Source organism: Felis catus, chromosome B3 (assembly GCF_018350175.1).
Source record: "Felis catus isolate Fca126 chromosome B3, F.catus_Fca126_mat1.0, whole genome shotgun sequence".
Lineage (NCBI taxonomy): Eukaryota > Metazoa > Chordata > Mammalia > Carnivora > Felidae > Felis > Felis catus.
Window position 1 is genome coordinate 112625009 of NC_058373.1, and position 18593 is coordinate 112643601.

General features: G+C 32.6%; 1 protein-coding gene across 16 annotated transcripts in view; it reads left to right on the plus strand.

The window, feature by feature from the left end:
- Positions 1-18593, plus strand: part of GPHN (gephyrin) — a 635834-nt gene that overhangs the window by 317299 nt on the left and 299942 nt on the right. For 10 of the 16 annotated variants that reach the window (XM_019833155.3, XM_019833153.3, XM_019833151.3 and 7 more), the window contains one exon: positions 10136-10174. The exons of the other annotated variants lie outside the window; for them this stretch is intronic. In XM_019833155.3, coding sequence (XP_019688714.1) covers positions 10136-10174 — 39 coding nt within the window. The remainder of the gene's footprint in view (positions 1-10135; positions 10175-18593) is intronic. 16 annotated transcript variants of the gene reach the window in all.

Here is an 18593-nt window from a genome sequence, read left to right on the forward strand (position 1 = left end):
TATTAGGGTGGTTTTTTTTTTAATGAGTTAAAAATATACTTAAATAAGGCTTTTTAATATCTTTTTTTTGAGAATAGGTAACTTAGCTGATTGTAAATATCTTGATTCTTAATAGGTTCACTTTACTACATATCTTTTTTGCATATACATATGGTATGATTATCTACAGCAAAGTCCTTAGAACTGTTATGCCTTTGAAAAATAAACAAACATGAAAGCAATGTAAGGCCAACCAGAAATAATTCTACTGATTTCCCATTTTCTCTACACACTTTAATACTTGCCATTCTTCTGATATCTAAAAGACAACACAGGAATATCTTCTAGGAATCCATAAATATAATTTGAGTTCTGTCATAACACAGTTATTTGTCTTTAACATGTCTTAGATAGTTGTGCCTGAAAAATGAAGTAACTATTTCTAGACTACATTTAACTATGTACAGTTTACAGTTGCAAAACTTTTTAAATAGTGAGAAGTTGTAGAAAACACAAATATTAATTATTAAGGTAAAATAATAAAACTTCTCTATTAAGGTACTAATGTTTTATAGTCAGTAATTGACAATTGGCTTAATCTACAAACACAAAGGACAAGTGTTTGTGGAATATGTGTGTTGTTAGGGAAAAAACTGGATTCCTCCAAAACTGGATAAATGAAATAAAGCAATCTAAACTTAGTGTCAGTGGGTATGAACCCAAGAGAACATGAAAAGTTTATAGACTTGGGTTTCTTCCCAAGTATATTAAAAGAAAAGTGGAATAGCAAGTTTAGTAAAGTATGTCCTGTTTCCTTTGTTCATATATAGAAATAAGAATTGATTTTCCTAAATTATGAGATTGTTTCTATTTTTAGGCCCTGTGGCTTAGAATATGATTCATCTGATATTTACATGCTGGCTGACCTGCTCCCTGCCTCTAATAAATATGAGATACTATCAAAGCTTATATATAATAGCATAATAATCTACTCCCTTCAACTTTTTAGACTTTTATTTTGATGTGAAAATCTTCATTTTTTAAGAATAATTTTTATTTTCTCTGATCTGACAAAGGTTGGATAATCTGTTGGCATTGGTGAATGCTAGTAATTATAAAATTCCATAGAACTTAAGAATTCAGGGTTGCCTGTGTGACTCAGTCAGTTAAAGCGTCAACCCTTGGTTTTGGCTCAGGTCATGATCTCACGGTTTGTGAGTTTCAGCCCCACGTTAGACTCTGCGCTGGTAGCATGGAACCTGCTTGGGATTCTCTCCCTCACCCCCTCCCTCTCGCTCTCCTTCTCTCTCTGACACTCCCCCACTCACTAATGAGTGAGCATGAGTACATGCTCTTCCCCCACTCACTAAATAAATAAACATTTTTTAAAAGAACATAAGAATTCATTCCTGTATAAAGCATTATCTCATCATGTCCCATTATCAGTTGAAAACAACTTATGTCCAAAATAGAAATTGTTATTTATTTTTATTTTTTTATTATTATTTTTTTGAAATTGTTAAAGAATCTTATTATTCGTAAAAAGTATAATTAAGGACATATTACTGAGGGCAAGCCCTTTTTTACACATAAATTCTAGAAGAGAATAAAAGATCAAGAAGCATTAAAAAATGTGTATATATAATTAACAAGCAATTTTTGATGACATGTTATGGTAAATTAGAAAATGTTAAATTATTTAATATAATTTAAGTATATATAAATATATATATTTAAACAGAAGCCCAGCATACATCTTAGTTCTCATTCATTCATCACTTTTTATTTTTAATCCTTAATATGTATGCATTGCCATACTTGCTGGGTGCTGGAGTTAAAAAATGAATAAGGCATGTTCCTTATTCTTAAGAATTCTAAATATGTTACAGGAGTCAGCAAATGAGGCATATAGGCCAAATCCAGCCTGCCTTTTTGTTTTGGTTTCATTTGGTTTGGTTTTTGTATGTGGCTTGTAAGCTAAGAATGGATTTTGTATTTTTAAATGGCTGAAAAAATCAAAAGGAGAATAGTATTTTGTGGCACATGAAAATTATTTGAAGTTTAAGTTTCAGTGTCCTTTATAAATGAAGTTTTTTTGGAACACAGCTACACTCATTCCTTTGTGTATTGCATGTGGCTACAGCAGCAGAGTTAATATTTGCAACCAAAACCTTATAGCCTGCAAAGCCTAAAATATTTACCATCTGACCTTTTGCAGAAAAAGTTTGTCAACCCCTGGTCTATTGGATGACAATGTCATCTTTACTCACATATTTTAGGGACTTTTTTAAAAATTGATTTTTATCTTTTTCTCTTTAGTAATCTGAAATGATACTGGGTTTCATTTCTTAAATGTTTAATTTTAGAAGGAGCAAAGAAAAATGCTTTTCTGCCATAATGAAGTATATTGCCACATTGTCTCAATATACAGTATAACATAAGTAAAAGATCCCTTATTCTAAAAATATATAAATTTTGAACTTCTAAACTGATCAAAGTAATGGATTTATTATACATTAAATAAAATCTCTTAAAAATTTTTCGAACTGTTGTTCTTAGCAGTACCTTCTAACAAGTGTCCTGATATAATTGGTCATGATGAAATAATCAAGCAAAAGGAGAAATAGCAAAAATTGCAGGAAACTATAAATTTTGATATAAGGGATATTCATTTAAAAGGATTCTTATGGTTCATTATGAAATTGAAGAAGCATCTGACAAAATGACCAGTGCTGAAGGGAACAGAATACTGAAAATTTGGTACAAAGGATGTTTTTCTAGGAAAAGATTATGAATTCTAGAAGGCATATTCTGTTTATAGTCTATAGTATTTATATTTCTTTGGAACAAATTACTATCTAATCCTTTCTACAAATATTTTCCACTTAAGTTATTAGAAATTTTTTCACAAAAATCTCAAATCAATTTTTTTTTATAAAATTTGTTTTATAATCAACTTGTCAGAATTCATGTATTTCATCATTTTAGGTGTGAGTGTATTGTAAGCCAGCTATCATTTTATGCAGTCATTAGCCATTTTTCTTTCTTGATTATAATGCTTCAAAAATAACAGTACTCTGTAAGTAAAATGAAGGAGACATCCTTGACCTGAGTTACTGACTATACATTAATGATTCTCAATTTGTGACTTGTGAAAATCAGTGAGAACTGACATTTAACAGCTTCACCTAAAACTTAACATCAGACATTTTGACAAAAAAATTCCTGTATTATACCAAAAAATATCATATCTAATAATTTCTGCTTTCGAAAGAAAATTTAATCACTAACACAGGTTGATTAAATTATATCGTTTTCAAGTATATATGATACTCTTCAGGAAACATGGGTTATTTCCCTGGAAAAATATCATATACTGATATTCTAAAACTCTATGAATATTAGAGTTTATTTTGTAGTGCTATGATTGTTTTTTACTAAAATAAAATACCTTTCGTATGTGCTAAAGCTAAATATAATCGTATTGAACTAGGATTTTGAGTTTCTTAAAATTGTTCTGTATCAACAGGGTAACTGAACAATATGAAATTGATAAAGCAGAATATCAGAAACCCTTGCACTTGAAACATTTCAAACTAGATTGAATAAAATATATCACTCTTCTGTGGTCAGATATGGCTGTAATTTATGCCATTTTAATCTCTTCCTTTAATTTTTATGAAATAGCCCAGGACATAAGAAATATGTTTCCATGTCTTTGTCTTAACATGTTGGGATACGCTAACACCATAGAGTCAGATAGACCTGAATTTAAATCCCAACTCTACCACTGTGAAATTAAGGCAAATTAACATGTTCAAACTTCACTCTTTTCATTTACTAAATTAGCTAATGCCTACCTCTCAAGGTTGTTGTTTCTAGTGGTTGAGATAATAAAGGTAACCAATAATAATAACTAACATTTATATATAGCACTTACTATGTGTTAGCAGCTGTTTTAAGCATATGTTAATTAATTTAGTCTTCAAAATAACCATACGAGGTATGTGGTTTACATCTATTTTATAGATGGAGAAACTGAGACACAGATCAATTAATTGACTTGTCCAGGGTTATCCAAACTAGTGACAATAATGCATGTAAAATGATCTAGTATAAAACCTGGCACCTTTGTAGATGTTTGGTAAATGTTTATTTTTTTCTTACCTTTTTCTTCCTCAATTAATATTATCTATTACTTCCAATTAGATTTGACAGCCTCAAATATTTCTCCTACTAACCCTTGTACCTCAGGTATCTATTGTTAGCTACTAACATACCTCATGGATAGTCTAAAAAATAAAGATATCAGTCAGCATTTCCCCACTACTACTTTCAGGCATGAGACAAAGGAATAAGATTAAGAATTTTTATAGTGTAAATGATATGAGGAATGCGGAGTATTAGTGCAGTTGCGTTAAGTACCTCTTTATATCCTACCTGAACCTGTTTATTTTGTTTAGGTCCCTAATTCCTCTGTAGTTTAAACGTCTTGGAATTTGGCTTGAAAAAGCTGAGATATATGAGATTCAGGGTAGCTTTTTCATAATAGCTCACTTCATTCTGGGGTTTATAATTATTCTGCAGTATCCATTAAAAAGCAGTATATGTCTCAGAGCATAGGCATATTTAGGAGCTACCAGTTTGCTAAAAACTAAAGTGTTTATAGCTTTTCTTAGTTTAACAAGTATTATTTTAACAAGTAATAGTTTAACAAGTATTTATCAAGCACCTTGAGCTTCACTGAGTGAGTGCTAATGTACATGTACTCCCCAAATAGTCACCTGACAAATCAAGACACTATAAATCTAGTATCGAAATGTTCAGCCAGAAGATTTCTTTAAAGAGGGCGATTAAGAGAAAGCTAATTAATCAGTAAAAATTTTGTACAAGTAGAATTTAAGCTAAAATTGAAGGAGAGAAATAGGATTCAGATTAGGAAAGAAGAGGACATTACTAATGGGAATAAAGAAGAAAGGGAAATGTGTGATCAAACTACAGAGAAAGATAAAATTAAGAAAATCTTCCTGGCTAGAGAAGAGGATTCATTTTACATAGAAGGATGGATAAACGAGACTTATGTTATTTTAATCTCTTTCTTAGAACATCTAGAGTAGCACCATCTGTAGAGATTAAAAACAGCAACTGTCCTTATGCCAAGATTCCTAAGAAGCCAGAATTCATAAGTCTACTATGAAGCAGTACACACAGTAAAATCATGACATCAAGGCTCTCTAAAAGTAGACCCTTTTGAGATGTCATTTATTCAAATACAGATCCACACATTCCTCAGTAGGACTAACTTCATTCTTTTTGAAGATTTTTGTTAATGTTTTTGTTTAGTTGTAAGTCCTAATTTAATTCACAGACCTAGTGACTATACGCACCATTATTTATAGATAAAACTGAAACTGCTGTGAAGCACCAAGTTCCAGTTTTTTGATTTATTGTTTGGAAACCATTTCAGTCAATGTTTATCTTACCATCAACACAATCAAGGAATATTTTCTTATGGATTTCATCAGTAATTTGTCTCAAGTTAGCTTAGTGTTTTATATAAAATTACAAACTATATAAAAAATAGGTAAATCATGGTATCTCAGAGTTTGAGGAGAATTCAAAGGCCATTGTGTTCAAAGTCCTAGTCCCCTTTTCATCATTCCCAACCTTTGTCTGAACATCTCAATCACTACTTCTTCCATCTGGGAGTTTGTTGGTTTTGCAATTCTAATTGTTTGAAAGTCCAAACATGTCACACTGAAACCTGGCACCTTATAATTTCCTAATCAGTGTTTCCAAGTCTTTTCTGCAATGTACTAAAGAAGGTAAATTCCTTTTTACATGATAATTCTAATATTTGAAGGTAAATGTTACATTTTCCTCTTAAGTCCACATTCTTTTGTAGATTTTCTTTGCATTCATTTGTTTCCATTAGATACAAACTTTCCCAAGACATTCAACCTCTATTTCACTTATACATTATAAAGAAAAACTCCTTGGTATAATTGTACCAGGGGAAAGGTAAAGGTACAAAATTCAATCATTTAGATAAGGTAATTAAGGCAATAAGTGACATTGAATTTAAAACTATTATGTTGAAAGTCTCCTAGTCCACATAAAATCAATACAAAGGGAAAAACACATTGCTCCTCAAGGTCAGAATTTTAGAATTTTGAGCATAAAACAAAAACAAAAATTTCATATATGAAGAACCCATATATAAAATGCTGTCTTCATTCCCTTGATTATATTTCTTAATTGCATGCCTACTCTGTATCAGAATATGTACCCAGCTTTTGGGGGCCCTTATGAAGCAGAGAGATGCTATCAATAAAACATACAAATAAATACAAATATATTTATTATGGAAAATTCTGTATCTAATTAGAGCTCTTACTAGAAAAGCAGTGTTGCCCACATAACCATTTGTGAGGCAGCATAACATAGTAGTTAAGAGCACAGACTACTTGAGTTTGAATCCTAGATCTACCTTTTACTAGTATATGACCTTATACAACTTACTTACCTTCCTATAGAAAGAATAAAACTCCTTCCTTATAGGATAGTTATATTATGTGAATTAACATAAGTAAAACACGAAAAAATATTTATTTGCTACATAAATATTTGCTGTTATCACCTACAATATAAAGAGCTGTAGCTTAAAAATAAGTAGATGATGGTTGAATAAATATTGAAAGAATTTTTCTCCAGGGAAAAAAATTAAGCAAGATAGGACGTAAAATATACACTGATGTAACTGTGGGAAAGGAAAGAAATAGAGATGACATGCTAAATGTTGATTTTTACCTTGAATTTATCAGAGTGATAAAATCTTGAAATCATCTTTCTAACTTACCATTACAAGGCTACTGTCATAAAATGGCAGATGCTGGCATAGCAGAATACTTTAGTTTTACAAAATATATACTAAGACAATGACAAAAAAAAATCATTCAATATTTTACAAATATAAAATGCCCAAAGCATATTTATCTAGAGATATAGTTACAGGAAAGAAGTTTTTAGGATATCCCTTTCTTCATTGTCTGGTCAAGAATATAGATTCATCTCTCTGTGTTAGACCTCCATTTAGACTTAATGTTGCTTTTCACGCAAAATGTAATAAAATGACAACAAATGAATTTACACCTGTGAAGTCCTCTGAGCTTCTTGGAAACATACCATTGACATACCAACATATTGCCTACCATAAAAAGAAACTGTTAGGGAGTCAGAAAGTGGACTCAGGTAACAAATAAACTATTTGGAATGATTCTAATAATTTTACCAGTATTATTTTCTTGTGTTAGAACTTGGAAAGAACACGGCTGCTATTAAAGAGTAGAGGACAAACGCCCAGTGGGAGGAGTAATCATTTCAGATAAGCATTAATGATTGACACATAAGTGAGAATTTAGGGGAAGAATCCAAATTCCTGTAAAAAATGCTGAGAAGATAGAAGCAGTAATGGTATTGAAAGGTTGGGTTTTGAAAATGAACTGTTGTCAGTTTCACAAAGATAACAATCCAAAAGAAGCAGTTGATTGTGCAGCAACGACCAACTGATGTAAGAGGACATAAATTATACTTCTTTATGAAGATTAAAGGTAGCATAGTAGTGGTGGATGTCATTGGTATAATTTAAGTGTTTCCCCCTCACCTTTTTCACCGCTTTCTGTAAGTTTGGTTGCAGCATATACTATATATAATATACTTGCATGTCATAATCCTTAGGGTGAAACTTTATGTAAGGAAAGATGAGTCAGGTGATTAGGAGGTGATTTTGAATAGAGTTTTGCAAATTTTTAAAATACTTTTCGACAAAATGTAGACATTTGAACCAATGAGAAAATAACTATTAGTTTTGAATATTGTATAAATCCAATGGAGTCTTATTATAATGTGTTTCTCACTTGTAATGATTTAAGACTACAGTTATTTAGGAGACCCCATTATAACAAGGTCAGTTCAGTATGACCCCCATTGATGAGGTTCAAAAGAGATTCACATCATGACAATTTCCCACTATAGTTAATCAGGGTATGTTAAACAGGGTTTTAGTTAATTATGTGATACTTTGTTTTGAGCTCTATTTGTGGGCCCTATTTACTTTCTTGTTCCCTTCCTTTTCGCCATTTTTAAGTCTTACTTATACTATGCTCTATCCCTTAAGATGAGGCTGCTTTATTGTGGGATAGATAGATGAATGACTATTAATAGTCATTAATGTTATTTAATAACATTTAGAAGAATGAGAAGGTTACTTTTATATATGTGAAAGCAAATCCTAGTATAAATGTATCTTCCCTCCTAGGTGTATCTTGGGCAACAGCAGCAACAGTATTTAACAACAATGCTCTAGTTTAGTGTTGCTCAAAATTTAGTTATTACTCTTTGCCTTCTAAGTATAAAATACCTTTGGACACGGGTCAGCAAATGTATTCTTTAGAGGTCCAGACAATAAATACTTTAGGCTTTGTGGGTTCTTTGTTCTCTGTCGTAACTACTCAACTCTGCCAGCCCTGTAGCACAAAAGCCATCATAAGACAGTATAAATGAATGCACCTCATTGTGCCCCAGTAAAAATTTATTTATGGATACTGAAATTGGATTTCATATAATTTTATCATGTCATGATATAAATATTACTATTCTAATTTTTTTTCAATTATTTAAAAATTCAAAGATCACTCTTAGATTGCAGGCAATGCAAAAAACAGGCAGCTAGCAGGATTTGTCCCATTGGCTATGATTTGCCAACCCCTAAAGTGTGCTAGAATCTCCTCTGTTAATCAAAGGTTCATAGTATCTGAGCTTTCAGAAGAATGCTCTGAGAATTTAAGACAGAGAACAGAGATGCCCCACAAGAAATTAACACTTTGTAGATTCAATTATATCTTGAGTGCCTGCTGTATATATGCCAGACATTGTTCAAGATGCTGGGGATACAGCAGTAAACAAGGAAGTCATAAGTTTCTGCCTTTACGAAATTTACATTTTAGTGGGTGACACAAATATAAGTAAACAAGTAAGGTGTGTAATATTAGAGATGATATTAAGTACTGTGGATAAAAATAAACCAAGAAAGGTGAATAGGTAGCACAGCACAGGCAGGAAAGAGAGTTGTAATTTTAAAAAGGCCGTCAACGAAGGCCTTATTGGTACGGTGACATTTGAGCAAAGACATAAATGAGCAGAGGGAGCAAGCCATGGATCATGTAGAATCTGTATGCCACCCTTAGGATAATGGAGAGTTTTGAGCAGAGACACTACATGATTGGACTTATATTTTAATAGGGAAATAATTTAGGAGACTATTGAAATAATCCAGGTGAAAAATGATAGTGACTTAGACCAATAATAGAGGTGAAAGTAGTGAGAAATACATTACTGATATATTTTGAAGGTAGAGATAACAGATAAAATAAGAGAAAGAGAGAAGTCAAGTATAATATCCAAGATTCTGACTTGGGCATTTGGAAAGATGGAGTTGCCATTTACTGAAATGGAGAAGGCTGTGGGAAGGGTAGATTTGATGAGGAACGTCAGTTTTAATTTGGTCATGGAAATGAACTATCCAAGTGGAGATGTTAAGTTGGCAGAGAAGTCTAGACTGGAGATACTATTTTTTTAAAGTCATCAGCATCTTGAGGGACTTAAAATCTGTGACGATTGATCAGATCACCAACGTATTTACTGGTATTACTATTTATTTATTGGTATTACTGCCCTTGATTTTTTTCCTCATCCACTTTCAAAGAGGTAGGTAGTTTCTAGTAACCTATCCCCTCTTCCTATTCACAAATAGCAGGGATCCCATTGAATCAGAAAGTTGACCTACACAGAAAGTATCATTAGTTGGCCATCCTCAAATTTTGCCATGGTATAAACATGGGAGTGAGTTTTCCCAAGTACCTCCTTGCTGGAAACTGTTTGCACTGGAGGTAAGTGTGAAAGGGGAGGTTGTGGGAAATGATGGGGTGAGGGCTTCCTAAACCTTTCCCAAACCTCAGAAATTGCTTGATTTTGAGGAATGGAGAAGGTTCAGGCTGGTTCTTATTTCCCTGAACCAGTTCATACAGCCCTAAATTTGACCTGCTTTCCTCAAACTGGGAGTCAGAAATCCCTTTTCTCTTCTGTTTTTCTGCTGCAGAAATTCCCAACATTCCCATTTTGTGGGCTCCAGAAAGGGGTAAGCGAAGACTTCAATCCCAGCCAATCATTTCCAGATTAATAATTTTTAGTGTTTTGGTTTTTTTTTTTATCATCATGAAGAATGCTTGGACCCATTTTTCCCATCCATTTAATTTCCTTGTGGATTGTTATGTATCTATGTTCTAGGATCATTCTGTATCCCTGGGCAATAGAGTTCAGATTCATCTGCTATTTCCATTTGTGTGCTGTTCTCTTGTGGATTCTCATATGCAGTTTATTGATGAGTGTTTCCTAGATGGAAGAAACCCAATTCAGGAGACTGGCTTTACTCTCAATTTCATCTTTTCCTGAATGGTGTTTTTGTTCCCTGCTGAGAGCTTTTCCTACCCTACACAACTGCTTCTGATGATCTGTCATTGCTTCTCTGCTGTTCTGTCTTATTGCTTTGACTGCCTTTGATTTTCGCCTCTACTTTTTGCCCCACTTTTATGCATCTGCTGAATGATTTGCATTCTTCACTTACTGGTACTTTGTCTATCAGGAAATGGCCTGATACTGCCATATCCATCTGCTATTTTAGCATTTTAGACTACCCAGCATTGTCTATCTGCTCTCCTACCATTCTCCTATATCATGGCCTTCCAAGTGCTACGCTATCTGCCTGCTTGATCTTGTCCTGCCCAATTTATGCCTGTGATATTATAAGTAGGTTCAGATTGTTTAGCACTTCTGCTAACTATCTCCACTTGTCTTGTGCCACTAAGTTGGACTGCTGACTGAGGTTGCTTGACTACTGTCTCCTTTACCTATTTGCTGCCATGGCTGCTTCACTAATTAACTAAAGACATTGCATTCATCTCCTATGTAATCAGACTTGCAACTTGCTGATCGGCTCATATTACTTCCTTTATACTTTTCTGCATCTGGTAAATCACTGGCGTTGTTCCTCTGTTGTCTTGTAACCCTGATCAGATTTTATTTCCAAGAAAAGTGTTGCCTATGTATTGTCCAAACATATCTTAGAAATAGGAAAATGCTTCACTATTTAACAGTCCAATCCAGTTTACTCCTAAACTGACTTTTAAACTCACTGTCACCATCCTTTCTGCCTTTTTATACAACTCCACATTCTTTCCCTTATTTAACAATAGATTTTTTTCAAATAATTTATCATCTTTGCCTCAGTTGACCTTTGATATCATATATTGTATACTTTTGTTTCTTGTATATAGGATCTTTCAGTGATTTTCCATATATTAAATTTATTTCATAACTTATTTTCCATGATTTTTCTGGGGCTTCATGAGGATGAGTTACTCCTATTAATTTTTCCTATTTAGTAAGATACAAGAATTTTTTGAAACTTAAAGTGTCATCTCTAAAAATAATAAATTTAGTTATGATTCTTTGTAGTTAAAGTAGCTTTCCACTGCTCCATTTTTTCCTCTGAGAATATCATTTCTCAGCCACCCCATAATTTATGTAATATCACTTCTTTAGAGATTCTTTTGATGTATTTATCTTTCCCTCCTTTTAAACTATATTTTCTTGTGTGTGGGTAAACTTTAAATTGAATTTCCCCATTATTTGCTAAGTACTTGGCATCTAAGAAGAACTTGAAATACAAAATTATCTGCACTGTGAAGCTTGATGTCTTATTTACTCATATTTCAATGAAAAACAAGACCAAACAAGAAGTGGAGAAGAATTTTGGTGAAATTTGCAAACAATTCAAGAGTCTGAGGAGATTAGAAGTGGGGTGTATATGTATGTATGCAAGTGTGTGTGTGTGTGTGTATGTGTGTGTGTGTGCGCGCGCACGTGCGCACGCACATGTGGTGTGTATGTAGATTTTAAGTGTTCTTTATATGTATCCACAACACCATTGTGCTTGAAGTGTGAAATATTCTGAGTCTCCATATTAAATTTTATTTTATTTTTATGAAAAAGAAATGGAAAGGAAAAGGCAAAAGCTAAGAAGAGAGTGATAAATTTAGAGAATATAGAAAAAGGGTATGGACACTTGTTTTTTTTCTTTTACTTTAACAATAGAGATAAAACTAGTATCAAGAAAAAGGCTGCTGTAAGAAAGTCAAGAAAATCATTTCAATAGCTTTTTATTTTTTTTTATTTTGGCAAAATACACATCACATAACATTTACTGTTTTTACCATTTTTAAGTGTACAGTTCAGTGGCATTAATACATTTTGTACAGCCATTACCACTATCTGTTTCCAGAATTTTTCATCATCCAAAACAGAAACTCTCTATACCCATTAAACAGTAACTCCTCATTCCTCACTCCCCCTGTTTTAATATCTGTCTCTGAATTTGTCTGTTCTAGGTGCCTCATATAAGTAGAATCATACTATTTTTGTCCTTCTGTGTTTGACTTATTTCACTAAACATCGTATTTTCAAGGTTCATCCATGTGGTAGCATATACCCATTCATTCCTTTTTAAGACTAATAATATCCCATTTATGTATATACTGCAATGTGTTTATCCATTCATCGGTTGACAGACAACACTTGAGTTGTTTCTTGGCTATTATGCATATTACTGCTATGAACATTGGTGTGCAATGTCTGTTTTTCTTTCCATTCTTTGGGTATTTACCTAGAAGTGAACTCCCTAGCTTTTAATATTCTTGTCTAAGAGGAAATTAAAGACCTCAGGGAAACTATATAAGTAACATGAAAGATGGATAAGTCCAAGATATTGCATTAGGAGCAAAAAATTATAAACTTTTAGAAAGACACAGAATGCCAAGTGAGATTTAGAAGACCTTATGTTCTAAGAATGAAAGGGAGAATGAAATTGGACAGATGTTGGATGTTTGAAGGACAAAAAAAAAATCATTCTGAACAATATTGAAAAAAAAATAAACCATCTTGGGGCACCTGGGTGGCTCAGTCAGTTAAGCCAACACTTCTGCTCAGGTCATGATCTCGCAGTTCGTGGGTGCGAGCCCTGCTTCAGGCTCTGTGCTGACTGGAGCCTGGAGAGCCTGCTTCCAATTCTGTGTCTCCTCTCTCTGCCCCTCCCCCACTCTCACCCTTTCTCTGTCTCTTTCAAAAATAAATATCAAAAAAAATATACCAATTTTAGGACAGATGATGACATGTCTTTGAAATGGAATAATGCAGACTTGTAAAGTAGGTATTTAAATGAAGATAACTGGATTGAGATGAGAGAGCTAGGTTAAGTTTAGAGGAACCAGCAATAGGATTAGGAATTCATTTTAAATTCAGTGGTACTCAGTTCTGGACACACAGTTTTCTACCTATAGAGATTTTACTAAAAAGATTGCTAGGCCCAACCCCACCAAAGATTCTGACTCATTAAGCTGGAGATAATGGTTTAGGCACTATGTATATGCATGTGTGTGTGTTTAATCCACTGGTAAAACACAGTGTGAGTTAAATTGAACTCTGTACCATAGTGTCCTAGACCTTACAGGAGTTAAAAAGTTGGGAAGAATTGGTCCTTGTCTTCAAGGAGTTTAAAACTGGAGTAGTTTAGTAAGCAAAAAAATTGATTTTGGAAGGAAGACTTTCAATCCATTAGGTGATAATGTTTTCACTTTGTTAACTCAACAATTTTTTGGTGATTTTACATACTTTGTCTTGCTTTTCTCAACCAGGGTTTCTCATCTAAACTATCAAACACAGAAAATGATTTGTGTGACTTCTCAATCCTCCCAAGGGTGGTACATGAATTAGTTCTATTCTATAAGCATAGGAGAAAAGTTAATTCATTACTTCCAATAATTCTCTCAGAACCTATTTTAAACAGGCTTGTTCTATGCTATGTAGTCTGTTAGGAGTACATAACACAAAGATAAGGCCCAAGAGAGGGAAAGAGACATTTAACAAAACAATGAATTTCTAACATCATTTCAAAATTTTGTTATTTTCTTCTAGTTCTTCAGTGAAAACGTTCAAAATCAGAGTAATTGTATATAAGGAAATTCTAAGCATCTGTGATTCAGGAATAAGAGTATGTTCTATAATTTATGCCTCATCACAACTGGAGGACTCTGGTAATAGTTTAAATGCCAATAAGCATCTCTTTAATTAAAAACCTGAAGTATTCAGTGGCAGATTAGTGATTCATTGGTAACTGTTAATAAACAGCATTATCTAAACCCAATGTTACTAATTTTGTAGTGGAAGAATAGAAAGTGGTTAGAGAAAAATTGATAACTAATGTTCAGGAGGTTGTTCTTGAATGTTATTGCAAGCACAATGAGGTATTCTCCAGCTGTATATCAATATTGAAAATGTTTGGGAATTTAATTTATACTCACTGTCAACTAAACCTCACTTGAATTCCTGGTGTCAGAATTTCAGTCCTATTCATTAGTTTTTATTATGAATTTGGTTAATTAGCCATTTGAATTAGGAATTTATTTGTTCTCCCTATATTGATGGGCGCCTTCATACTTGAGAGCAGTAAGCTTATTCCTACTGCTCACTAAGTCACAATGATTGCTTTAAAGGAATCTCTTTAAAGTGCTATGCCTAAGAAAGTTTTAGTAACCTGTTTTTCCTCTCATCTCCTGATGTCCTACTAAAGTTGTTTATCTTACCATCATAGCTGAGGGAGGGTCAAAGTTCTCATGTCAGTAGAGAAGCACTAAAATAGAAATTACATCCAGAATTAACTTGTTTTCTAAAAAAAAAAAAAATGAATAATTTTAAAAGATTTTGCTTTACTTGTATTTATTCTGGAAAACATTTTTTGTGAAAAATAAAGATTATGCAGAAATTTTAAGGTATAAGATCTGAGATAAAGGAAAATATAAGAGTAACATTTTATTAAATTTATTTTATTAGTAATAAATATACTTCTTCTTTTCATCTCTGAAATCCTGTTTTTATTTTGAGAAAAGCTAAACTGAAAGTTGTATAATGTGTTTCTTTTTTATGAAAGTTAACTTGAAAAGACAGTGTTGTTAACACACTCTTATCCTATAGGACTCAAGTCTTTTGTACATTGAATAACAAAATCCTCTAAATTTCCTTGCAATCAGGAGATTCTTTGTAGGCAACCACGCCTAATAAACAAGTTGTCATTCTTTCCTTTTCACTCCTGAAGAACAGTGGAAGATATTCAGGACCTTACAAGGAAGTTGTAACTTCCTGATACAAACATTTTGTGGAGGTAGTTTTACTCCTTCAGTTTTGAATATAGACAGTGACAATAGCAGGCACTAATAACTAGTCTCTACATCCCCTCATCTCTTTTTCTCCTTTTTGCTCTCTGTCCATCAGATATTTCAGTGTTGCTGGAAAAAATTAACCCAGTACACCTGTGGTACAAGAGGTCCTATGGAGTGAGAGATATCATTGAGGGAAAGTTAATTGCCTCAGCTCTGGAAGCTATTTGATGCAAAGATCCTTTATGTATGTTTAATAGTATTTAATTTCATGAATATCAAAATCAATTCTTGAAAAGTTCACTGGTTAGATATTTGGATATTTACAAAATACAAACCACTCCCAAACATTTTGTATTTGTCTCTGAATACTTTTTAGATTTCTTGTAATATTTAGTTTTTATGAAGAAATAGAGTTTATATTCTATTCATATCAGCAGCATAAAAACATCTCAGGTGTTCAAGAATCAGTTTTTCTTTGGTTTGTTCCTAGCTATATTATAGGAGTAAATGTGTATTTACTTTGCAGTTAGAAGTAATAATCCCATTATAGACATCTTAAACAAATATTCTGAAAGAAAGTATCTTTTGTAAGTTAAATTTATATTTTCTCATTCTCAACTTAATGCCTTCTGATCAAAATTAAGATCATTCTTGTGAGGAGATAAAGGCAAAAAGCCTTTTCAGATATCTTGCTTCTCATTATGGTTAGTTACTAAAAACTAAAACCCAAGACCATCTGCAGAAAGCTCTTATGTTATTAACAAGAAAATCTGTCTTCAAATGTTCATACTTCACAGCGTCAGAATATTAAGAACACAGTATTTTGCATGTAATAGGTGTTCAATAAGAGCATAAAATGATGACTTTTTATTGTGACACAGTAATAAAGATGAGATTGTAAAGTATTATAGATGAGATTAAAGATGAGAAGAGTATATGGTCATTTAGGGGAAGGAAAAGGTAGGGATTTTTAAATACTTATCTTGCCTTATATTAATAGCCTTAAAAGAAACAACACCTATCTTTTTCTGAGTATAGATTTCTGATTATATGGGTTTTTTTCTAAAAAATAATTTGGGAAATATAGGAAAGCAAAATGAAGTAAATAAAAATCACCAATAATTGATACATAATTATTATCTGGGACTAATTCATTAGTTTTCATATTGAGAACCCATCATATATACAGGTTTATATCTTGGGTTTCTAGTTGTTATCATAGCTACTAAAATTTACCGTGTACTTACTACGTTCCAAGCATTGTGATAAGCACTTTATGTAATGTCTTATTTAATACTAAGAGCAAACCTACAGAATAAGTACTACTTTAGAGGTGAAAAAATTAGTTTTAGAAAGATTAAATCATGAAATAACCCACATCACAGAGCTAGTAGAAGGTGATAGAATTAGAATTTCATCTAGATAGTCTTGACACCATAGCCCTTGCTTTTTAACCACTCTTTTTTTATATAAATTAAGCTTTTTTTCCATTTAACAACTGTTTTACAAAAAAAAAAATGAGATTTGCCAATCACTACAGAGTATAAGCAAGCTATAATTAATTTCATTTCCTTGTTATTAACCATTTAGGCTCTTTTTATTTCGTATCATAGACATTCTCTTTATAAATAAATTGTCAAAAACATCTCTGATTATAACTTTAGAAATATTTCCTTCAAATAGAATAACTGATTCAGAATTAATTCTCATAATACATAACTGCCAAACTGACCTCAGGAATATATGTATAAATTTATATATTCATACTACCAGTTTTTGGAATTAAACATTCATTATTTCTAATCTTAACAGCTTGATGGATGAAAATTATTTGGCTTTATTGGCATATTGTAGACTAACAATGAAACACTTTTCTTGTATTTGTCTAGTTTTTTTCTTCTTTTGTAAATTGCCTGGTTTTTTTTTTTGTTTTCTTTGGCTCAGTAGCCAATTCTTGAAAGTTGATTCTAATTACAAAGAGATGTTTAAGAAATTGGTTGTCAGGAAATAATTTTGGCATAATGAGATTTATATTTTAATATATCATTTTGACTATATCATAAATCTAAACCAGTTTAGGGGCTCCTGAGTGGCTTTGTCGGTTTAGCATCTGACTCTTGATTTCAGCTCAGGTCATGATCCCAGGGTTGTGGGATCAAGCCCTGCATCAGGCCCCACAATGAGCATGGAGCATGCTTAAGATTATTTCTCTCTATCTCTCTCTCTCCCTGCCCCCGCCATCCCTCTCTCTCCCTCTCTCCCTCTCTCCCTTTGCTCTTCTCTGCCCCTAGTGCTTGCTCGCGCGCTCTCTCTCTCTCTCTCTCTCTCTCTCTCTCTAAAATAAAAACTATATATACATAAAAATCAGTTTATTTTCTCTTTTCTCAAGCTCCATTAACATAATAGTACTCATTTATTTCATTACTTACCCTCTACAGCAGAGGTCAAGTTCAAAAAAATATCCTGAATCAAAGGCATGCAGTTAATAAAGTACGAATGCATTATTTTCTATCAAACTAGTTATGTGCATAATGAGGTTTTTTTTCTTCCATAGCTGATGCACAGTGGTTTATTTTATAACTATTCTTTTCTTATGGGATGCCAATGTTAAATATTGTGTGGATAGAAAATTATTGAAACTTAATATTTCAGAATTAATGATCCATTCATAGATCTAAATCTTAACAAAATAATTTATCATTAGGACATTGAATATACATAGCTACTTTAGCAGTCATGTTTTTTAAATACCAAATATACAATCCTATTTATACATTTTTTTTTTGCTCGGCAAACTCATTTTTCTACATACGAATTCCAAAAGAAACAATATTCTTGCATGCAATTAATGTGAATTACCATTTGATTATCTAGACATTTAAAGCATTTATAGACTTTTTCAGATAGGTAGAGCTTAATTCCCTCCATTGCTCAAAAGAGCCTGTTCTTTTTTTAGTTGCCCCTCACATGCAAATCATTTCATGCCCAAAGCTTTTTGGTAAGTGAATCGTTTAACACTTGGCTTGAATTTTTCCACAGAAACATTTATTTATGTAAGTGTTTCTCAACCTGGGGATTTTTTGGTGCCTGAGGAACATTTGGCAATGGCTGGTGACATTTTTGGTTGTTATAACTGAAAGGATGCTACTGACATTAGGTGAATAGAGGTCAGGGATGCTGCTAAATATCCTACTATGCCCTGAACAGCCCGTACAACAAAAAATTTTCTGTCCTGAATTGTAATAGTGCAGAAATTGAGAAATCCTCATTTAATAATAATATTGAGTA